This window comes from Calypte anna, chromosome 4B (assembly GCF_003957555.1).
Source record: "Calypte anna isolate BGI_N300 chromosome 4B, bCalAnn1_v1.p, whole genome shotgun sequence".
Lineage (NCBI taxonomy): Eukaryota > Metazoa > Chordata > Aves > Apodiformes > Trochilidae > Calypte > Calypte anna.
The window spans coordinates 6,171,276-6,196,125 of NC_044249.1; the positions used below are offsets into that span (position 1 = coordinate 6,171,276).

The following is a 24,850-nucleotide window of genomic DNA, read 5'->3' on the forward strand; positions in this document are numbered from 1 at the left end:
TCCAGCCCTGAACTGGCATGAAGATTAAGGAAGGCTGAGAAAGGTTAATGTAGTCTGTTTACTTTTTTCTTGGAAAAGAAACCAAAATTATTTTGAATGACCTGTGAACAGAAAACAACAAGGAAATGACACAGCATGACATTTGATACAAAATATGCACTGTTCTTTAAAAAAAATTACAAGAGAAAAATCATAGCTATAAATTCTGATCTCTAATTAAAACCCAAACCATTACACAGTACTGCAACCTGCAGGGATCTGAAACTTCTAATGAAAAGGCCTTCTATGCCAATGAAAAAGGCACATAACTATAAATACTACAATAGGCATTAGTAACCATTGCCCAGCAATCTTCCTCCCCATTTCCCACTTAGGAATTTTGGAAGACAATTTCTCCTAGGCTGGAATTGGGTAGAATCTAAGCAAGTGAATCACATAACCCTTTCAAGTTCTAAACTTTCACCATTTTGAAAACACAGTCTCCAAATAATCACTTTTTTTAGAAATTTGGATCCAGATCCATAAGGATTGCTCCAAGATCAGCACAATGACAGACACCCCTGTGAAACCCTTGTAAGACACCAGGTTCCCCAGCCCCTGGGGAAGCCCTGTTCCAAACCTCTTGCCTTCAAAAGCTTTGCACACTGGGCTTCATCAGATGCAAATGCACCCATCTGCCACTCTCTGAGAAAGGAATCACAGGAAGGTATCACTACGGTGCAATTTCTGGTCTGTTGACCTTGGCAGGCTGCCACCCAACCTGCTCTCTCACTCCTGCTTCTTAAGAAGACTGGTGTAGGAAATTAAATATAAAAGCTTGTGGATCAAGATGAAGAACACACAACCATCACTTAGGCAAAACAGACTCAACCCAGGGAAAAATGGTTTCTTGTTAATTAACATGGACCTGGATGGTGAAAAACAAAGACAAGAAGTAAAGCAGCTTCCTTTCACCTCCCCTGTTCCAAGGGCACAATGTCACTCTTTCATTCTCAACTCCTATTCTCCAACCCCCAAGTAGAACAGAGGAGATGTGGAATTCTTATGGCCTGGCAACAAGCCCATCCCTCTCTGCCACTCCTTCCTCCTCAAGCTTTTCTCCTGCTTCAGCATGGGGTCCTCCCATAGGGTACAGACAAAGACCTGCTGGAGCATCACTCCTCACCATGGGCTAAAGTCCCTCCATGGACCAGCCAAGGGCTGTGGATTACTCAGGCCATATCCATGTGCTCTGGGATTATCATCTCCAGAAGCTGCAGGGGAATATTTACTTCTACACCTGGATGAAAAGATCCCTTCTGTCCTTTTTCTGCCCCTAGTGTTTTCAGGGCTGCACTTTCTTGCTGCTGGGCTCTTATTTAAATACATTTTCTGAGAGGCCCAACTTATTTTGCTGTCTGGGTCTGTTGCAGAGCCCTTGCTACCATAACTTTGCACCTACAACCAATACAATATGGTAGGGAACCAAGGTGGAAAAAAAACCACCACCAAACAAAGAAAACTACTTAAAAAAAAGCCACACCCCCAAAGCCACCCAGGTACCCACAGGACACTCAAGTCTACAGAGGAAAAAAGTTGCCCTAGCACTAGCAGATGCTGGATTGTGCCTCAGGCTTGCAAGTAGGTCTACTTCTTAGCAAACTCCAGATCCAAAGTAGCCAACTCCAGTGCTATTAAGAAAAGTAAACATCCTTAAGGTGCCTAAATAGGTTTTTCAGCTGCACCCAAATACGATAAAGTGGAAGTATAAACCACATCTTTTTTCCTAGTACTGAAAATGTACTGCCACACTAATAATGCAGCAGTTTGGAAGATTATTCTTATGCATGGAGTGTAATTTATGCACACTTGAACTAGAATGAGAGTCTGTCATTCCACAGGAGCACTTGTAGATGCAGACATGCACGTGCCTCTGACAGCAATTAATGAAGAGCAGCAAATCACTCTTCATTTCATGACTGAGTCTGGAGTTAACCATTTGGCGTGCAGATAATTTCTAAAACATGTTATTTTCCCTTGCATTCCCAGCCATAAGCCAAGTCAGGTTCCAGCATTAAAAAAAAAAAAGAAAAAAAAAAGCTGGGCATCTCACACACTACATTACCTGAATTGGCAAAAGCTACCAAAAAGCAGAAGATTGGCAGCTATGCTTATTAAAATGCTTAACTTCTACAATGAGATTATTTTTGGTCATACTGACAAATTACCCTCCCAAAACACAAACTTTGATTTCCTAAATCAAGAATCTGCTTCAGATAGGATGCCTGTTCATATATATAATGACAGAAAGAAAAAAACAAAACAAAACCACCCAAGATACACTACCTTTTGTTTTCCAAGCACACAAATTGCTTTGTTTTTACTTTGTGTTCCTATAAATTGCATCCTTTGAAACACAGCTTTGAGATTCAAGAGAAATCCATCTTTGTCACAGAACCTGTCCTTGTACAGCACCCAACAGATGAAGCTTCTGGAAATGAGAGCTTCACAAATTCCTAGCATATAAGCTAAGAAGTGCTACATCATTTAGTTTGAGCTACTGTAAGACATTGCCCTTTACTCAGAGGTCTCTATAACTTACTAAGAGCCTATTAAGTTGACATTTTAAAACTGTATCCCACTGCACTTGGGTGTTAGTGGACAATCATCCTGTGATCATTTGCATTTGTCTGACAATTTTCCAAGTTTTTCTTATTGTGACCCCTTAAGAGCAAACCTGATAAAAGGCACCTTTTGAAAACACTTTGACCTTAGTCAAATCACCAGTCTTTTTGATAAGCTAACATTGGTCAAATCTGCTGGCTCTGTCCATTATTTCTGCTAATTCTTAAAACATCTTTAAACAGTATGAGATGCAGTTTTCTAGCACTAACCCAGTCACAGAGATAAAAGTAACCCTCCTATTTAACACTGGAACACAGCATTTCATGGGGAATTCCCATTTATTCACTTCAAGCCTAAATAATGTCAATATCAAGCTATTAATTTGTGGTTCACCCTCCCAGTTTCTCAAATTCAGCTTTGTATTTGAGCAGTTTGGTTGATTTGCTGGTCCAACTGAAATTGCCCCATTACATCTGTCTGCATCTCATCTACACATAAAAAACCCAAACCCCTCACCAAAAGCCCACAAAACCACACCATAGGAACCTTAATACCACTCCAGACTAACCCCTCAAGTGTAACATTAATTTCTTACATTTCCAGAGGAAAATTGATAGCTCCATTTGATTTCAGCAAAACTCTGACTCCTCTCTTGAGAGCAGCAAAATTGATCACCATGTTTCCTGAAACTGTTTTACAAAATTGTCCTGGTTTGGGCCAGGATAAAGGTGATTTTCTGTCTTGTATTTTTGCTTTTAGCTAAGTTTCTCAGATAGTGTGTGCTTCTAGGATTGACAACACTTGATGTTTATAGTTACTGCTAGAGACTGGTATGCAGAGCCAAGGACACTGCTCAGCTCCGAGGAAAACATTTTACCATCCAGAAGGAGTAAAGAGGTTCCACCTGAACCCTCCTTTGGGGAGGAACAGACAAGATAGATACCAGAATTGACCAAACAGAGTATTCCATCCCATATACGTCACACTCAGTATAAATTTGAGGCATCACAAGGGCCGAGCCAGATCTTTTCCGGATTTCCTGATTTCCTGCTTCCCTTCCTTCACCCGGCATCCTGGAAGGATCCTGTCCGTTCATCTGCCTGTGGTCCTGATCCGTGCCAGCCCATATCTGTGTGTTCCTGCCTCCAGTTCCCGACTGCTGCCGACTCCAGGAGCCCAGCCTGGACTTTCCCAGGGCTGCCCTGCAGCCTCAGTGGTGACATGAGAGTTATTGGGGGAGAGGGGGGAGGAATGTGGTTTCCATTTTCCTGTATATTTGTATATATTTAGTAATTTTACCTATTTATCATTACTGTTTCATTAAAGTTGTGTATTTTAGTTTCCAACCCATAAGTCTCTCTCCCTTATTCTCTCTCCTTTCTCTATCAAGGAGAGAGAGATTAATAGAGAGCGTCTGTTATTCGGTTTAATTGCTGGGCCAGTGTTAAACCCTGACAAAAATGAAAGGAAAAAAACAGGATGCTTGGAGGAACATGAACTAGGAAAGAGGAGTCTGAAACATCAAGCCCTTTACTAAGAATAGTTTCTCCAAGCCATACAGCAGAACTATGATGTATGGGAGTGCAAAGGAGGTGGCCATGAGTTTGCCTTCACCTACATAAAGTTTGCCAGTCCTTTTACCACCCAGGGGAATGCAGCCATCTGAAAGTCAAGCTTTTCTCAAGAAAGAGCAACCTCTGTGTCATACCTGTCACATTTTGTTTGCACACAAACAGAAATCTCTCACTTGCTCCTGAACACTTCTTCAAAAGCAAAAACTGCTTTACAAGTATACCAGACCTGCACATACATCACTACATTAAATTAAGGCATATATTACATTTAAAAAAATCTTCCACACAGAAAATAGAATCCATCAAAAAGTATAATTGTTTCCATCCAACTGCTGGTCCATACAGTAGAAAAATATCCTAGAAGTCAATGATAAAATGCTTACTGTTGATAGGAAAGCATCTCAAGCTTTATACTACTCCCTAATTCTTTACAATCCAGTGTTATTTCCAGGCAAGTGAGAGCAGCAATGTTCATAACAGCAGACAGAAGGGTTAAGAAAGAAATCCACACTTATTGCTTGTTCCTTCCAGAGGATGAGCAGCCTCAAATCTTAATAAACCCAAAGGCAGATGAGGGAACTCAGCTGCTCCTACAAGACTTGCATTGTATGTCAGGGTCAGAGCCTATTTTAACAGGCTCTTCATTTTACAACAAAGAAAGAGAAAATACCATCACTCTTTATAACAAATTAAGCCACAAAACCACACTAAAAATTTTAGTAGGGACCTGAAGTTGGATCTCTAACATTACCACAGTCCCTGATTTAGATGAGAGAGCTTTCTTGTATTATTCCAGTGGATTTGGTGGAGTAATTCTACATTTACATCCATGTATTTTATAAGCAAAACCTGGCCACAGACTATGATTCAGCTAAAATTTGCCACTACCATGGAGAATGCCCAGTGTTATAGAAGGCAAATGATGGATTTTATTATTTTTTTTTCATCTCTTCTATTCTAACAATGGCGATTTTTTTATTTTTTTTTTTTGTCCCTAAAAGCACAGTGCAAATAGCTATCATAAAAAAAGGATTACTCAGGTTGTTATAGATTAGAGCAACACATCAAGAAAAGCAGCAGGAGAAAGAATTACCTTATTTTTCATCAGAAAGAGCAGATTTCCTTTCAGGCGGCACCATCTCTCTTTCGGTTCTGCATGCAAAGAAATAAGAGATTAATAAAAACAACCTTTTGTCTTTTACACGCTTCTTCAAGAAGATGTATTAGTTAGAAAGGTCAAAAAAGAAAATCATTAAGCAAAAAAGTGAGCTTCACTCAGGAGCTGCCAATGTACAACATGCTGTTAAATGCCAAATAACTTGCCAGAAGGTTCCTTGTACTCTGCAGCTGGGAGAACTGGTGGCTGCAGCACACACTCAACTCTGGTTTCTCTGCTTTTCTCTTTACCTCACATGGGAGCAGAAACAGCCACTTCAGCATGGAAAAGCTTTTGCTTCCATCATTAAGAGATGAAATATAACCCTCATTAAGACAGAAACATTCACTATTCCACTTAGATTGGAACATGCTCATCTGAATTCATAATTTTTAGAAAATATCAGAGTGAACAACACCCAAGTATTTACACTTAACTATTACTCTTTCTACACTTCTTAAAAGTGCTTAACCTGTGGGAATAGCAGTACAGATGTGTTAATACACACATGCAGGCACATAATCAAACACTGAAGAACAGAGAGTGTTCCAGAATTCCAGTGGAAAAAAAAAACAACAAACTTAAAAAGTTTTCCTAAACTAGCCAGTTTTAAAATTACATTTTTAACAGAGGAAGGAAAATCTCTAGATAATATTAATTATTTTCTGGTTTTCAGAAGGCATGTGAAACCCCATGTCTCCAGAAAGCCTCAAGTTGCTAAGGCTGGAAGAAGAGCTGGACTCTAAGGTGATGAGATCTCACAGCTGCCTCTGTGGAACTCCTGTGCTTCCCCCTCCAAGCTGGCCAAGGCATCAAATGGACCATGGGGATGCCTTGTCACAGTAAATAAATCAATTTCTTTTTTGCTCTTGATTATTCAATTAAGATGTTTGAATAGGCAGCACTGGAAAAATCAGAATAGCTTTTCCACCCCTGAGAAAGCAGAAACTTTACACTCATAGGCACTGGTACTTAGATAACTGATTTTAGTTATAACTAGGGTAGGGGTTTTTTTTTGTTGTTGTTTTTTTGTTTTGTTTTCTGTTTTTAGAAAAGGAATTGAAGTTCCTTTCCAGACCTACTAAAATGCAAGAACCTCACAGAAAATTATGTAATATAATAAATGCACATCTACCAACTAAAAAATATAACCAGTCACCAGAGTATGTTGGTTTACAACACAAGTAGAGAACTCTAAGATTAATTCCATCCTCTGTAGCTCTGGAAGCATCAGGACAGAATTCTACCACATTCACATGGCAGCTTTTTCTAATTAAAGATTCTTTTACACAGGCTTGGGAAGGTCACTGCCTTGTAAGTGGGAAAAATAAGCAAGTCCAAAGATGAGTCAGGCTAACAAGGACAAGTCTGTCAGTGGGCAGTATATGAAGTGACCAAAATACACCTCAAAAAGTGACCCTTCTCTCAGGAGGTCATAATCCAATTGCTGGGAGCCAGATTTACTGAGCAACAGGAACATCTGACACATACAACTTCTTAAAGACTTTCCCAGAATCTCCCACCACTGACCATTGCACAGTTTGCTCTATCTCTGGGCATCCTGAGGGTTTTAATATTGGTACTCAATGAATTTCTAAATGAAGAAACTCCAAACTTTTTTCATAAAGATCAGATATTGGCTGCCAGGGCTTGATGTGCTGCCTGCAATGAGAACACAGGGACACAGAACCCTCTTGAGTAACCCCAAAGCAGCCCAAGTGGATGCTCACTACTACTCTGCCCAGAAAGTCTGCTGCATTCTCTGCATGAAATTCCACCTATTTGTAATTATAAAATGGATAAAATACTCTCCAAGTGTGGCACAATTTTTTTTTTTAATCACAACTTTGTCTGAGCTAGTTTTAGGGTTTGCTGTTGGGGATTTTTGTTTGTTTTCAATTAAAATAAAAAAGATATGTAATTGCAATGAAGAGCAACTAGGACAAGTGAAAATAAAAACATTTTTCATTGCTGAAATCATTGTATTAGGATTGATTTTACAGCTAAGAAAACAGAAACTATGTCCTAACAGCTACCAAGGGAGCAGACATTTATTCAAGCTTACTGGAAATTGAAAGACACTTATAATTTGATCATAAAGAAGAAATCTGCAAAGGAGGTGGGACGTGAGCCACAGAAAAACTGTGATAAAAGAACAGGTTTTGGAGGCAGGAAGGGCTGGTATCTAAACTGAGGAACAGGATATCTAACCTTTAAAACATGGCAAGTAATGAATGGTGACCAGCAATCACTACTAGTAAAAAAATCTTCCTTCAAAGGAAAAAAAAAATTAGTAATAATAGTGTTAAAGGCTGTTTCTCAGGCATAAAAGAATCTTGAAAACTGAAGCAAACTGAAGAGATTATTTTAAACTTATTGAAAAGCTCAAGCATGACTCAAGCATCAGTAATGAAGAAAACTGAAAACTCCAAGCTGGATGTGATTAGTGCAACTATAAGCTGAAAGCTGCACAGAACATGCACATCAAGCACAGGTACTTCCAGTGCAAGTCATCTTTACCTAGTAATTTTTTGTCCCCGACCACTCTGCAAATCTTCAGTTTTCCTTCCTTGTCAAAGCAACCTGATGGTTGCCTGGCCAGCAAAGCCAGATCCTTAGCATTGAATCTCATGGGGCTGCCAGGGAAGAGGATAAAGATGAGGAAGAGATGGAGGAGGACAGGGATGATGCTTGTTAGTTTGTTGAAGCTCAGCAAAACCTAGGTAGCAGATATGAAAGCCAACTGAAATACTAGAAACAAGAGATGCTGCTGGTTCACTGTGATTCCCACTCTGTTGTGCATCCCAAACAGTGTAATTCCTTTCACAGAAATCACAGAACTGGAAAAGACCTCAAGGATTATCATGTTAAACTGTGATACTATGGGAGCAATGCCAGTAATAGGGAAAAAACCTCAAGGTTCCATAGGTGACATCTCCCCACATACTTTTTAAGAAATTTAAAAAAAATTTGGTTTTCAGTGTCTCTCTAACGTTGTGCAGAAGCTGTCATTTTATGTGGTATTTGACTGGTTAATTAATACTGCTATAAACATATTTTTTCTACAGGCATATGAATAACTGGAAAGCTCAAATATGCATTCATGGGACAGGGGGTGAGGGGGGCAACACTGCCTTGTACTTTCATCCCTTCCACAGAAACAGTAGCTAATAAAATACCAAGTATTAAATGTTAAAGTTCTCAGTATCCATGTTTTGTTATACTGACACTGATTAGGACACAGATTGCTTCACTTTTGCTCCTGGTATTTCCTAAGTCTCCAGTTCTTTTAAACTTACTGAGAAAACACAACTGACACCTATATGAGAGTTATATTTCTCCCACAGTCCCTTCTCCATTTATTTGAAATTATTTTAAGATTACATTCAGTAGCTGGAGTTTTGACCAAAGGAAGTTTGGAAACAATTCCAGTTAACACAGCATTATTTCACACTTCCTTGAGGAGAAAATTAGAGGAGAAAAATAGTTTTACATGGATCACCCTTTTAATCCCCAAAATATTCTTAGCTCTTCATATCCAAACCTTTTGTAATGACCTTTCTCAAAAAAAAAATATAATTCTTGGTATCACCCTTATGCATCCTTACCCTTACTGAAGGATAAACTAATTACTTTCTGTAATTTGTGAGCAAGCTCCTCTTGGCTGTTGAGCTGAAGGACAGGTTGTTTCCCACACTGAATCATTCTGTGGGCCATTCCTACTTTTCCCTTCTTATTAATTTTCTTTGCTCAAGTTCATCCTTCAATCAGTGACTGCTCCTGTGCCCTTTCATTTCCAGTCACCAAACCACAGCCAATTCCAAGAGCACCACCAGAGCAAAACCAGACTAAGCTTACCTATGACTGTACACATGAAATACAGATGAACTCCAAATACTATGATCAGAAGACAAACCTCCAAGTCATGTTTTCCTCTTCAGGTTCTACAGTTCTACTGAGAACTCTCATTAAGCTAAAAGCTCTTTTGAATCTCCTCTTTCTTATCAAACACCCCTGCAAGCAAAAACCATTACACATGTAACAGGAATCTAAGCAGCAGAAGGCTTCAGTTTTAACTTTTCCATTAATTCCCACACATCTTCTTTCTTCTTTTCCATTCAGCATTAGCAGCTATACTCATTATTTTAAGGCCATCTTCATACTTTTGACTCCCTTCTGTAATTTTCTTGAAATTATAACCTCATCACCTTGCAGTCACCACAGAGCCTGACCTTCAATTTCCAACACCAAGGGATGCTGCTGGGTCCAAAGTGAGACACTGACTCCAAGGGAGGCTCCACAGAGGTGCAGCTGCCTGCTTGGGGTTTATAAATTAATGGCCTACAACTGGGGAAAGCTGAGTCACACAGCACTTCCACAAAGGGTCTGGATCATTCACCATAATCAAACACTACAAACATTTCCAGGACTGAAGACCAAATCCATCAGCAGGGCAGGGGAAGATGCTGCCTGTGGCATGAGTTACTTGAATCCCAGACACAAAGACTCTTGCAATAAGCTCATCAGGGAATAAAGTCTGGAGGGATATGGGGACTGGCAGTGTGTCTCTTCCTCCCAGCTCCTTTATGCTGAGGGGAATTGATGGTTGGTTTTGACAGCCCACAGACTGTTATTAACAGAACACAGCGTTTGCAATAAACCAATCTGCTTGGTTTTAAGACAAGCAAACAAACATAAGCTTAGCAAGGTAAATAATCTTTGGGATCTCCACCTGTACAATGCTCTGTTATCAGCTGGTATCCTCCTCTCAGGCAGGTTTCCTGCAGACCTACACAGCTCATTGGCAGCCTTCTTGTTTTAGAGAACACAGGTCCAGAAATTCAGCTGCAACCCATTAGTTACTGGTTTGTGAACTATTCCACCCCAGTCCATTTTATAAGGCCCTTATAAATCTACCCTAAAGAGCATCTTCAGCTGCATCCAGTGACTTCAGACCTCTTCAAATCTTTCTGAGTAGCATGCAGGAAGTCAGATCCCATAAGTCTCATCACCAGTGGAACAGTCATTGGAAACCATCAGTAACTGCACAAAAGCTATGCTGCCAAAGCAATAAAGGTTACTGCCTCAACTCTAATTAGCCTTAAATGCGGTAATTACTCTAATGCATGGACAACTCTACTCCACATAGAACTGCAAAAGAGAGAAGACCAGGTAATAAGGCAAGTTGGAAACTGCTATTTAAGTATTTGCTTTCCAGCAAAGGAAAAAACAAAGCCAGGTAAGCAGAACAATGTTCTGGCTTTCTACAAAGGATAATAAAAGGAATAAAGAAACTCCAAGAGATGTGCATATCAATTTAGTTACTTATTCCCCAAGGGAGACAGTACATCTCTGGCACTCATCTATTAGTAAAGTGGTAACCATCTAGAAATTCCTTTTATCACATCTCTGCATCACTTGCTCTGTGTATGAGCTATTAGATGGAAATCATGGGGGACAATAAGAGTGGTACACAACACTTAAAACTCTTCAGGCAGTGCACACAGAAGCCTTGACCAATCTTGAAATGCAAAGTAGCTGGGCCAGCAGGGTTCTGCAGTAATAACAACCTAGATGCTGGTGCCTGTTTTCTGGAACTTGGCCAGAAAAAAAAAACAAAACAACCTCATCTGACAATGTCTGAAAAGTTATTCCGACCTAAAAGGCACAGGAGAATGTGGGATTCAAACTTGGGTTTAACTTAGCAACTTGATGACAACCCAAAGGGCAATCAGCCAGCATGACACTATAATAACATCCCTCTTCTCCCCCTCCCCCAGCTGCAGCACTGCTTCTCCTTGAAGGAGCAGAAAGACTTGAGCTTCAAAATCCACTTCCCTTCTGGCTCCATTTCGGAATAAAGCTGTCAGTCAGGAAACTACTTAGTGCCTCTAAGTGTTTCTCCTAGCTAATCTCTTTCCTAGCAAGAGCTCAGCTAGGAATGATATTATCTTCAGTTATTTAATACTGGTGGTTCAAGAGACAGGCATTATTTAATACTTGTGGTTAGAGAGAGAGGCATGCTGAATTTGAAGTCCTTCTCAACATTTTTCCTCCCTGTACAATCACCACAACCATAATTTATAAGGAAACCAGACCAGTCAATTACTTTTTGAATGGCCACCTGAGAAAAAGGTGCAGGAGTCTCTGTCCTTGGGAGCAATAACTTTTGAACAGATGACAGTTTTCACTGCTCATGAAGCATAAAATTTATTAAATCTCTTTGGGTGTCCCCCATTCTCTTGCATTTGCAATTCATTTTCATGACCACAACCAAAACTATCTGATCCATGTGACAGAGAACATGAGCAGAGACTTATCCTAACTTTTAAGCACCAGCCATTATATTGCATGGGTTTTATTATCAAAATGAGATGTATTCTTTTTTAATCACCTATTAATCTGTTATAAATGTTAGAAACCAAAACTAATAGCATCATGTATTGGGTTTGTGTGGCAAGGTTTTGGTAGTAAGGGGGTAGAGAAGCAGCTTCTGTGAGAAAATGCCAAGAGCTCCCCACCCATGCCCAACAGACCCAATGCCAGCTACCTCCAAGTTGCCCCATCAGCAAAGTTGGGAACACCCCTGTGATAAGTGTTTAAAAAGTTGGAAAAAAACTCTTGCAACAGCAGCCAGAGGGAGTGAGAACAGGTGAGAGCAACAACACTACAAATGCCAAGGTCTGTGAAGGAGTGGGAGCAGAGATTCCATGGGGAAGAACACAGCAAGGCAGGCTTTAGCCCCTGGAGTCCATAGAGGTCCAAAATGGAGCAGATCTCCATCTTACAGAATCAGAGAAAGTCAGGGGCTGGAATGGACCCCATAAGATCATGCCAGAGCAGGGTCACCTATAACAGGTCCCACAGGAGCACATCCAGGTGGGCTCTGAATGTCTCGAGGGAAGGAGACTCCACAACCTCCCTGGGCAGCCTGGACACCTTCAGCCCATAGAGGAGCAGGTGGATACAGCTGGAGAAGGCTGTGACCCTGTGGGATGCCCATGTCTGGGGAGGGTCCCAGCACAACCTGCAGCCCTTTGGAGAAAGAGAGAAGTCCACCCTGAAGTTAAGTTTGCTGGCAGGACTTGTGACCCATGGAAGACACAAGATGGAGCAGTCAGTTCCTAGAAGTCTACACTTCCATAGAGTGACTGACACTGGAGCAGCTCCTGGATTGTCTCCTGTGGGTGGGACCCACTCTGGAGCACAGGAAAAGTGTGTGCAAACTGACTGCAACCCCCCATTCCCTGTCCCCCTACACCACTCAGAGGAAGGACATGGAGAATTTGGAAGTAAAGTTGAGCCCTGGAAGAAGGGAAGAGTGGAAGAGAGAGATTTTAAGGTTTCGGTTTCATTACCCTGCTCTGATTTGATTGGTAATAAATTAATTTCCAAGTCAAATTTGTTTTGCTCATGATGGTAATTGCTGAGTGGTTTCTTCCTGTCCTTATTTTGACCCATGAGATTTTTCTTAGGTTTTCTCTACCCTGTCCAGTTGAGGGAAGAAGTGATAGAGCAGCTTTGGTGGGCACCTGGCATCCAGCTAGGGTCAGCCCACTTCATGTTCACCTAAATCTGAACTTAAAAGGATCTTCTATCATGCAATATGTGCACAAAATTTACTTCAGCACAGAACACTTGTATGAAAAGTCTATACCTTGAAATAATTTGCAACAAAATCCCAACTTGTGCACCTTGCACCACCAAGCAGCAAGTGCAGGAGGTCACCAGAGCCAACACAAAACAGCAACCACCTCCACACTGTATTCACTGCCCTGTAACACCACCTGTCTTTAGGGTTCCAAGCATTTGTAGGTATCTTAAGCACAGTTCAGTGTTGAAGAAATCAGCACATAATACCTTGCAGCTTTCATAAGCACTGCATTTTAATTCTCTATATGTTGGCACTCTGTTAAAACACAAGCTTTCTAATGATGCCATCTCCTAAACCTCTAAGTCAACAAAATTGTCTGCCTGATTTCACTAGTTCAGCAATTTCAGAAAGAATAAAGCTAGAACTCATGTCTGCAAATCCTCAGAGACTGTGCCAAATAGATTCTAAACTTCCCTTCCCTTCCTTTGAAAAGGTACAATATTTTTAGTTCACATCATTTTTTATTAAGAATTTCTTTAATCTTTGGAACACACACAGTGCACGAAGCAGCCTTCAAGAGAAAAGCTTCAGAATTAATCTACAATTTTTTGCATAGAAAGAATGGCCTGAAAGACAGTTATTGTTCCACAGACTGGAGCAATAAAAGTAATTATTAGGACAAAGAAATACAGGTAAAACATTATGCCTCCCCCATTAAAATTTTCCACACTATAACTGACCTCTGCACAAACAAAACACAAGGTTTCAGCCCTGGATTGAGGGAATAAGAGACAATATAAAGTCAGAAAAAGAATTTATATATGACAGGAGTTTCAAATTTTCAGATATGTTTCCACTTCTAACAGAAAAGTCTGAAAAATCTAAATTCTATTTAAATATAACCTTGAAAATCATTAACAGGCAATCACCAGATCAGGGAATAAAAAACTCTCTTGGTTTATATATTATACAGAGGCTGTATTACAAAGATGGTTTCAGAAGATCTGCAGATGGCAACCTTAATACAAGATAAAGCAGTGGGGGAACATGTATCTTAAAAGATAATCTTCCTTTTAGGTTTTTTTTATCCCCCCACTGAAATAAGACAGGCAAGTTCTTAATACCAGGTGCCACTAAATTCTAGGTTATCTATACAAGAGAGGTATTGCAAGTAAGTTATTTATTTCTATATGAACTTAAAGACATATCAGCTGGCTGCATGCAGTCAAGCTGGCTGATTTTACCCATGGAAAATTTCAGTTTATTTCTAACTTCTCAGCTGCTTCACTGCTGTCTCCTGGCATCTTATTTCCTACTAGCAAGATCAAAGCTCCTCTGATCATATATTGTCTGCCATCTTCATTTCTACTTTAGTAGGCAGTCAGGACTACTGTAATCTAGTTGAACAGATCATCTTGAAGGAGTTCAAATGTTGCTTCCTAACATTTAGCAGATTGCAGCCTTCCAGGGAAAAAAAAGACCAAAAAGGTCTGCAAGATTCAGCAAGCCATGTCACATCCTAGGACACTTGATTTTGCTTTCTTAGCTTTGATGAAACAACAGTAACCTTTGATTGTTTTTCCCAATAGTAGTAGTAAATTCAGTTCTATTTTAATGCTGAAACACACAAATACCACACTGTATTATTGCCTGCATTTATCCTTCACAAGTTCAGACCCTTCACCCTTACTCCACAGTGCCCTAACACATCAGCACAGGAGCTCCAACCAAAGTCCCCCTTCTCAGGGCCAGCTCTCTCCCAAGGCAGGCAGGACCTTGGAATGGGATAATAAAGCAGCACAGAAAACAACCAAGACCCTTTTAACAGTTTCACTGCTGTCTGCAAGTTCCTTTTGCAATCTTGAGGCTAACAAGACTCTAAACCCAAAGTATCTATTAAAAAAAAAAAAAGCAAAAAAGCTGAGAGAGGTGAGCTATTTGAACTACTCTATTTAGAGACAGAAAATGAAAAACAAAGTGCAGGCTTGGACTGATGGGTTCCCCTTCAGTTAACAGAGGTCCCAGTCAAGCAGACTCCTAAATGATTGACGTAGATTCCTGGTGTTGAGATGTAACCTTGCAGAGAAAAAAAAACAAAGATATTCCTGCACTTTGCTTTCTCTAAGAGGAATAAAAGAAATAAACACCTACTGTAAGGGGGTAAAATGATCCAGCTGATACTGATCCAACTTAAAAATAGCTCTGTGAAAAATGTCATTTACCAGCTGTGGGAGCTGCTCCTTGTGGTTCATGGCCTAACAAACTGTGCCCAACAAGGCAGAGGACCGAAGAAGCATGAGATGTGTGCTTTCACCAGCATGGCCACCTTACCCAAAGGTCCTTACCCAGAGTGTTCAACCTGCAGCTTCCCTCAGGCTGTGCTTGAGAAGCCTCTGACCTGGCACAGGCTCCTAGGAGAGGTCCATGGCAGCACTGATGGTCACATACACACAGTCAGCTTCAGGAACTTAACTTGATGAAATCTTAACAATCTGAAAAAAAAAAATCAAGCTGTTCCCTGGCTACCTGGCTGCAGAAACACCAGTGCCAGCCCAACACAAGGACATGCACCTATCTATGTGCCACTCATAAGAATTTTTTCTGCAGATGACCACAGGTTCATCAGCATAGTGTGATGGCCTAACTACAGTCCTAGGACAAAATTCACACGTAACAAACAGTCCTCACTCAACAAGATTCCTTGTAAATCCAAGTTAATTCCTGAGCTTTCCCAAAATCTCAAACCATCATCTGGAGAAGCACTATCTTAAATTCTGCTTTCCCCCACATCTGCTCAGCCACACTGCCTTTTTTCCACAGATGAAAAGCACACCTACATTGGCTCTAAATTTCTCTTAGGCCAGCAAGAAAACTGGATTATGGAAATTCCTATTCTTATGGATTATGGAAATTCCTATTCTTACGGATTATGGAAATTCCTATACCAAAGGAACTGCATCAGTTAATGTTTCAAAGACCTCAGCCACCCAACCTGCTAAGAATAGTTCAGCCACTGCTAGGACCCTGGAGTTCCAGAGCTGGTGGTCTCCAGCTGAATATTAACATTTCAGTCCATTCCTAGCTACAAATTCATTTACACAGCAGATTCCTTTCTTTCCTCTCCAGGAACACAAACCACAAACATTTTGTAATCTGTTCACTTCAAACAAACCAAAACCAAATCCTAAAGCAAACGTGGGTATAGCATAGCTTGGTAAACTAGGAAATCCTATGCACACAGATGAGGCAAAAGAGTCTGGAGCAAGCAGTGTGCTTAGGTCACTGATCCCATAAAGAAAGAGATGGAATGAAGGTATGGGAACCAGCTTTAAAAAAATATTTTACTACAGAAAAAAATGGTAATGTGCTCCATTCTGAAAGGTACCATATTTGAGTAGCAATAATTTGCCTCTCCAAGATGCTTCCTCTCTCTTCCATTATAGATAAAGCTACAAAAGGCAGAGGGAAACTTGAAATACAGCATTGCTGACCTCAGTTCCACCACTCATTCTCACTCTAACAGCCAAATTACTGACTGCAGCTTGAACTCTGTCAGACAGGATGGGGAGTAAGGAGTGCATTAACTTTCAGGGGTTTTTTTATCTTAAAGTTTGCAACAACTTGGAATTTCTGAAGCTTTTTTGTTTTGCATCATATCCTAGACCTAAACAATGAGCCTTGGCACCTGTATTGATAGAAAAAAAATAGATTGCTGCATTCCAAGTTTCTCTCTCCTTCTCCCCATCCCCTAAATTTGTGATATCTGAGGTTTATATAAACTAACAATATTGAAAATATTTTTAACAGCAAATTTGAGAGATTTGGGGTCCATTTGAGCTCTAAAAATATTTTAGCTGCATGAAAAGTGAGTCAGGTAATCTACATACAGTAAAATACAACACAATATCAGACTTTAAGATTAGATATACAAAGTACTTGAAACAAAATAAGTTCCAGAGACCTCTGGAGTTCAACAACATTTTTCTTTTGGCAATAATAAGAAAGAACCCCGTCCACTTTTCTTAGCAGTATTAGTTCTGCTTTTGCCATCTTTTCCCGACAGGATCTTCAAGAAAAAAATGAAGTGTTTTTCCTTAGAGAAACTCTTCAATGCATCTTTGAAGACCCAGCAGAGAATTCTTACTGTCCCATGGCTGGTAGACTCCGTGAGCACCTCTGCTGCTGCATCTTCCAAGTGAAAGCAATTACAGGGTTTTTGTAAAGAAAGTAGTAATTACTTCTAAACTGACAAAAGGAAAGCCTAAAGTAGTAAGGGAGTGAATATTTGATGATTATATTTAATGTGAATTATTAAAAGTCAACCAATACACCAGAAAAATCTGTATATGAAAATATAAGGATTATAATAGTACAAATATCTGGTTGCCCACATTTCTAATTAAAAAGCTTGTATCACTGTTGAGAACCTAATTGCTGAAACAGTAAATCAAGAAAATAATGACTTATTGCTGTCATATTAAGAACAATAAATCATTTTAACTGAGTCTCAATAATAATTCCATTTCTATATTCAGTGTAAGTCTCAGTTTAGTAGAAACTGTTGTGCAGTCTGGGGAAGGGAAGATTCAGGGATTGATGCAAACAAAATTACAGGGGAAAGTAATGCAGCAAAACTCATGGAACACCAAATTCATTAAGGACATTCCTGGTTTATAGTGATCTGGCAGCTACAGCAGTAACAAGTCATTGAGTGACCTTTTGTCTTAACACCAACTACATATCCTCTGTGAGCAGCTAGGAACACATTTTATGAGTTTTAATGAAAAAATAAGACATCTAAAGAATACTTACAAGCTTTGATTTTTTTTTAAAAACCAAGCTGTGGATGAAATCTCCCTTAATTCATCCAAAGTGAAAAAGCTTAGAAAAAAGAGGTAATATTTTACAATCACAACTTGAATCCAAGGCCACACGATGATAGAGAAACCCACCAGGCTCACCCCAAATACTGCTCAACCTGCCTATTTGCAAACATTAAAGCTCTCTTCCTCTATTCCATGGGGATTTGTGTGACTGCTGATTTTCTGTTTGAAGAATTCCTCACTATTATAAACTCTGAGACACACAGAACCCATGCATGGAAAAGACAAAACTTACTCACACCTTCCCATGAGGGCAGGCAGCTGGGAAGTGACAATTCACTCAAGTAAATTTATATTTCCTAGCACTGAATACCCATCATTACACTCCCTGTTTTCACTAACATGCAACTTTTCACTAGTTGGAAACACTTAAGATTTAATATTTTCCAGGATTTTTTAAACTTCCTGTGTAAGTTTCTAAGTTGGGAAATAGAGCCACATAAACTGGATTTCTGCATCCAGTTACTTACTGCAACATACAACACTCTCTTCAGCTCTAAAGACTCATGAGAAAGTGTTTCACAATAATTTTTTTTTTTTAAAGCAACCTCAGTCTAAGCAGCTGGAACAGACAAAGAACTCAGATACATAAAACACAACAAAAATACATGGTTTTCAGCTTTAACACCTCATGTAATGATAACCAGTTCACATTAATAACTTAAAGCTGTCACAGTTACACACAAAATTCAGGAGTAGGCTTCAAAAGATATTCATGTTTTTTTAGGTACAGAATTATTTTAGTCAAGAGACTGTTTTCAGACACAAATATTACAAAAGAGGTAAGTCTGAATTAAATGAATAGCTGTGTGTTAAGAGAGCTGTGCTGGAGCCCCCAGTTGGAGAGGGTCCAGACAAGGACCACAAAGATGATCCCAGGACTGGAGCACCTCTGCTATGAAGACTAGAACCAGATGGTCCTTTCCAACCCTAACCAGTCTATGATTCTTTGATTAAACATAAACTAAGGTGGTCCAGAGCTGAATGTTTCTGTGATTAAACCAAAAGTGCACTGTCATACAAGCCAAGTCCCTTGACACAGAGCCTGAGCTTGCCTCAGGATGTGACTGGTTGGTAACAGCCTCATTTTCACCCTCAGGAGTATCACACCTGATTGTCCAGCCTGAGAAAGCTACTCAATATCTAAATGAAGGATTACCACCTACATTTTAATCTAATTTATTAATTTAAATTTAATTTAATCTAATTTTTCTCAGACCCCTGAGAATATACCTACACAGATAGAGCGACTACTTAACAGTACAATTAACTCAGCACAAAAATAAACCTGAATAATACCTCAATGAACTGTTTTCCTCCACCCCACTGCAGCATTCCAAAACAATCTCATTGCATCACTTGCAGCCTTGCAATTCTTTTGATATTAACAACATTTCCACTCATTAATGGATGTGAATCTCTTAAGATTTAAACCTTTCAGAACAAATGCTTCCTTTTGTACTAGGAATCAGGATCATTAGGTACTTCATGAAACAAAAATGTTTCTTATGTAAGCAAGGCAAAAGTACTTTCTGAAAAAAAAAATGCAGTTCAAGGACATAATTCTTTAAGTCTGCTCCAAGACTTTGTAGAAAGAGCCACCAGAGTAACAACACCACAAAGAGATGGAATATTTGGGGACAAAGAAAGGAAGGACCACACCTGTCAATCCACTTTAAAAGCTATAAGAAGTATTGGACTAGCTGTTTAGAGTGACCTGGTCTGCCCTGGAAAGAGTAATTAAAGAGTAAACTGGTAGGAACAGAAAAGACAAGGTGAAGGAACATGGAAAGGAAGCCCTGTGTGACAGCTGCTGGCAGACGTAGAAGGGGAACAGAGGTGAGGAGGCTCAAACCTCAGGGTCCAGGCCAGAGGAAATCAGGTTTATGATCCACCCACAGCTTCTTCCTACTCTAAAGAAACCCAGGTAAGGTGAGTGCAGCTCCTCCTGCAGCTGGTGCAAGGGAGTTATTTCTACAACTGATGCCAAACAGCCTAACTTGAACTGTTAATTCAAGTAGAACATCACTGACTTCAGGATTTGGTTTTTTTTTACCCCCATTCTTGAATTTAGAATCATAGAATCATAGAATTGGCTGGGTTGGAAGGGACCTCAGAGATCATCAAGTCCAACCCTTGAACAACTGTTGCGGTTCCCAGCCCATGGCACTGAGTGCCACATCCAGTCTCTTTTGAAATATCTCCAGACACGGAGAATCCACTACTTCCCTGGGCAGCCCATTCCAATGCCTGATCACCCTCTCCATAGAGAAATTCTTTCTAATATCCAACCTAAACTCCCCTGGCACAACTTGAGACCGTGCCCTCTTGTCTTGTTGAAAGTCATCTGGCAAAAGAGACCATCCCCCACCCAGCTCCAACCTCCTTTCAGGGAGTTGTAGAGAGTGATGAGGTCTCCCCTGAGCCTCCTCTTCTCCAGGCTGAACACCCCCAGCTCCCTCAGCCTCTCCTCGTAGGGTCTGTGCTTGAGTCCCTTCACCAGCTTGTTTGCCCTCCTTTGGACCTGCTCCAGGACCTCGATATCCTTCCTGAACTGAGGGGCCCAGAACTGGACACAGGACTCGAGGTGTGGCCTCATCAGGGCTGAGTACAGGGGCAATTTTTTTTCAGGCATTCAGATTTTGTCCACCTTGCTTCAGGGCAGAAAGGCAACTTGGGTGGCAGAATAGACAAAAGATTCACAATTTTCTGGTGGTAAATAGCTGTTGCCTTTGCTTGAGAACATCTTCAAGTTTGCAGATCAAAAGCACACACACACAAATACAGTGTTTTCCAAAGGTGTTCCACTCAATTTACCCAGTATAGGTTGTTGTGGTTTCCCCTACACACACCAGTTCACTGTGGTGTATCAGCACCTTACAAAGGAAGCAAACCAACATTCATGAATGACTTGTAAACTGCTTTCTTCCTTAATTTCCTGAAGGCAGGCAGGCAATTAGGAGTATGTTAGTAGGAGGATACAAACAGTGCCAAGTTTCTCTGGTAGTCTCTCAGACTTAACTGTTTCCCTCCCTTCTCAGCATACTGATTTTTAAAATAAGTAAAAGGAAGACTAAAATTTTTGCATTTTGTTTGGAATGCCACGAATTAGAATGCCTTCTCCCCAGCATTTCTCTTTGGTTTTCTAATACTGTCCTCTCTCACTCCACCCCCAAGCAGAAACACAGACATGTAAGACTTCTTAAAGCCATTTACTGTTTATTTGCTTCCCCAAATAATGCTTTACTAAATTTAATCATTCTCTGGATACATGAACTGATTTCTCCAAAATCTGAAGATTCAACCTTTATCTTGCTAGATCAAAATAAACCTAAAATCACTTTGCACAGACGACTCCCTCACCAGTAGCACAAGTGTCAAGAAAGTCACAATCAGACTCTTCTGCAGGTGGACTGAAGAGTTGTGAAGGGCCAGGAGGTGAGGGAGAGGTGTTATAATTGGATCTACTTTGCTGTACTTCTTTTGCAATGTGTGAGAATGAGGAACCATTCCTATGATTGCCTTCCAAGAACAAAAAATTACCAAGGGTCAGAAACCTGTCAGTTCTAACATCATCTGTTTTAAAGGCCTGAAGTCCTAGAACACATTTGTCTTGACATAAAAATGAAAGGTTTAGGGCAATTCACTAAGTGATAGAGTGGCTTTTCAGCCTCTGTGGATTTCATCCTCAAAAGAAACTAACAAAAATCCTGTAGAGACCATCCAAAGAGAAAAAGTGACTACAACCAGTTACTTACCCTTCCTACCAAGCACCAAGCAACAGAGTTCAGACTGGAAATAAAATATCAGTCCAATCACTTTATATGCTAAGCAAAGAGAGACCTCCGAGTTATCCAACTTATATTTAGATGCAGCATCAAATTCTAATCCTTTTCACAACACATATTATGGAGTTCAAAGCTAAAAGCTGCCAGACAGCTTTGTCTTTACATCCTCAAAGGAATTTCTTACAGCACCTGGTGGGTTTAATTGCAAGAACCTTCTGTAATTTCCAGACTTTGTGTCTTAATGTCCAAGTTGTCCCCATTATTATGCCCACACTGACCTTTACCTTACATTTATGTTACTGGAAGTGTCAAAATGAGCCAAGTTCTGGGTTTTTAATTCTTCTCCTGTAGGAAATGCTTTCCAGTCTTCCTAATACTTCCCTGAACTCATCTCTTGGGAAAAAATACAGCATAAAAGCATAAATATTCAAAATACACAGTCTGAGTGCGTGTAGTACACTCAGAAAACAAACCTCACCCTTTCCTGGCCCCAGGACTTATTTTTAAATTTTAAAAAATGTGGAACCTCTCAACCACAATGTCTTGGCCCTACCAACCATTAGCAGAAAAACACCTGCACTCCAACTGATATACACATAAGTAGCATCCCCCAATGTGCTCAGTAACTTTACACCATTACAATTACCTGCTTCCAGATCCAGAACTGCATCTACTTCAGAAATCTAGCACCACCTCAGCAGGATCTCTTACCACCTTTTACTGAACTGGCATCAATCTAAGCAGCTTCTGTTCCACTTACAGTGACTCCAAATTACTAAAGCCTTGCACTGTGTCTTACAGCACTATTCAGCAATCTCTATTTCTAGCTTTCCTGATAAAGCTGCATCCTTCAATATTCTTTCTCTATCATTACTGCTCTGCTACTACCTTATGGCTTTGAAATCCAGTTTAATATTCTGCAATTCAAATTATTCCATTTTATACCTGAAGCTCCTGGTATTTTCACAGAAGTGCTTCACTTTGTTTGCACTTCAGCTAACACAACCTTTGCTGCATTCAAAGGTGGCATAGTCATAACCTCTAGTTACATTACCTGGCTACTATTCTCAGAAATATTTATTGCACTTAAATTATATTCCAATAATTGTCCCCTATTCTCTAGCTAGACTGTTTTATCTGGTATAAAATCCTGGGTTTCCTACCTCTTTTCATATATAAAGAAAAAAAAAATCATAGGCAGTATGGCAGTTACCACATTTCTCAGTACGAAGCTCTTACTCAGCAATGACACAAATTTTCAGTGCCAGCAAAGCTGTTTCTCCAGGGATTACAGTTTGAGTTCTTCTTTTGAAGGACTCCTCTTCCAGTAGATACAGTTTAAATAGTCAAAATTTCCAAATCCTTTCTGTAGGACCAGGTCTCAAGTAATCCAAGAAGGTCATCCTGCTACATCTCATGCTTCCAAAGCCTATAAAGTAGCCTCCAGCCAGCCATGTGGCTTCTCCAGCCCAATGGACTCTTCTAGAAGAAACCTTCAATATTTCTATTCTCTCTAGAGTCACAAACTTACACCTCTAATTACCCTCCATTAGCCATATTTTAATTCAGCCTTATTTATTACAGCCTCAAGCTGTAACCTTAGCATTTGTACGTGGCCCAATCTCTCCCTCTAATACATGAAAGTCTTAGGTGATCTCCAGTCTGTGTGCTTTTGGTGAACCTATGACAAAGCAACACATTAAAAAAAATAGGTTAGCAGGCTTGGAAGAGTCTTACTGCAATTTAGGAGTTCAGCCACCTTCTCCCTCCTCTCTGGAAGTAAAATAGGCCATTATCTTCACTGCCAGGAGTACCATGGAGCTTTTAGCAACTCATTTTCTAACCATTAATAAAAGAGGGGAAAAAAAAAAAAAAAGAAACCTCACAAGAAAATAGAGAGTGGGTTTATTCCTAAATATTCTTTTTTTAAGGGTTACTAAATATACTGTGGATAACAAAAATCCAAGTATCCTAACTAGAAACTGGGGTTAAAAAATACTCAAACTGGAAATGGGCTCTAGTGACTGCAGAGTATGGGACACTTTGGTTCTGTATTCATAGCAAAACAAAGCAGTCTTAATTTACTGCACTGGTGCTGTCATAAGAAGAAAGGTCTGAATCTCAGATGATGGCTTGTCACTTTGCCTAAACAACAAAGTCATGACAGAGCCAGAAATCTGCACTTCCACACTCCCCACATGTAAAATGAAGTCAGAAGCAATAAAGAAACAATAGATAGCACTACCCCTGTCACTATGATATTGATAGAAAAAGATGGGCTTACTAAAAGAGAATACAAAATAAAAAAACCTGCAAAACATAAGCAGAAAAGACAAAAAGTTGAAGTTTCTGATGGCAAAGAGTAGAAAACGTTAATTTAACAACTTTGTTCTGTATCCTGAAGACAGTTTTCTACCCAGTCCATGTAACACTTAAAATTGAGATTATAAAGTATTTTGCTTCAAGTTCATAAATGGAACTTCCATTATGATGAAACACTCATTTTATTGGCCCTATTTATAAAATTATAATACTTTCTTCTATTAAAAGAAAAGCAAATCTTTCTAGCATATGTTTTCTAAAGATCCTTTGCCTTCAGGCTTTCATCAGAAAGAACAATGTTATTCACACATACTTGAAATATGAACATTTTTCCTCATGTTTGCCCCTCTCAATTTCAGTAACATAGTTTACAATGACAGCATATGACTTATAAAGAAAAGCATTTCTGTTCAGCATCTTTTCCCTTCAGCTCCTTATTGTGGAAGAACAGACAGAGCAGTAACTTTTTTGCTTTCCTTTTTTTCTACTACTATATGATTTGTTGAAAAAAAATGAGGGAGGGACAGTAAAGAAGAACCCTGACAGTACAGGTCTGTTTTACCAGCACCTGGCTGTACATACAGATGTGAACAGGAACACTGCTGGGATTCAATACAAAATGTATTTTGGTACTGAATCCAAGGTTTATGGACACTTGAGCATTTCCCCAGATTAAGCCCCATATTCTTGCTGGAAAGCTGAATATATGCAGACACCTTTACCATAAAAAGCTGTGAGCCAGGTTATTTAACATCCTGAGCCTATGCTCTGGGTCCAGGCTATCACAGCAACTTAGAGCTCTAGAACTGAAGTTACAATTGCACATCTGGGAGCACTGAAAATGACAGTGTCTGTTATCTCCACTCACTCCATAGCACCTAAGAGCCATCTGGTTTTTTTCAAATCAAAAGAATCTCACTCATTTTACA

At 39.8% G+C, this 24,850-nt stretch overlaps 1 protein-coding gene across 1 annotated transcript in view; it reads right to left on the minus strand.

Moving 5' to 3' along the window:
• Positions 1-24,850, minus strand: part of INPP4B (inositol polyphosphate-4-phosphatase type II B) — a 272,455-nt gene that overhangs the window by 222,655 nt on the left and 24,950 nt on the right. The window contains exons 2-3 of the mRNA XM_030450753.1: positions 7,855-7,970; positions 5,272-5,330 (exon numbers count right to left, since the gene is read on the minus strand). Of these exons, the coding sequence (XP_030306613.1) occupies positions 5,272-5,330; positions 7,855-7,966 (171 nt within the window). The 5' untranslated portion in view covers positions 7,967-7,970. The remainder of the gene's footprint in view (positions 1-5,271; positions 5,331-7,854; positions 7,971-24,850) is intronic.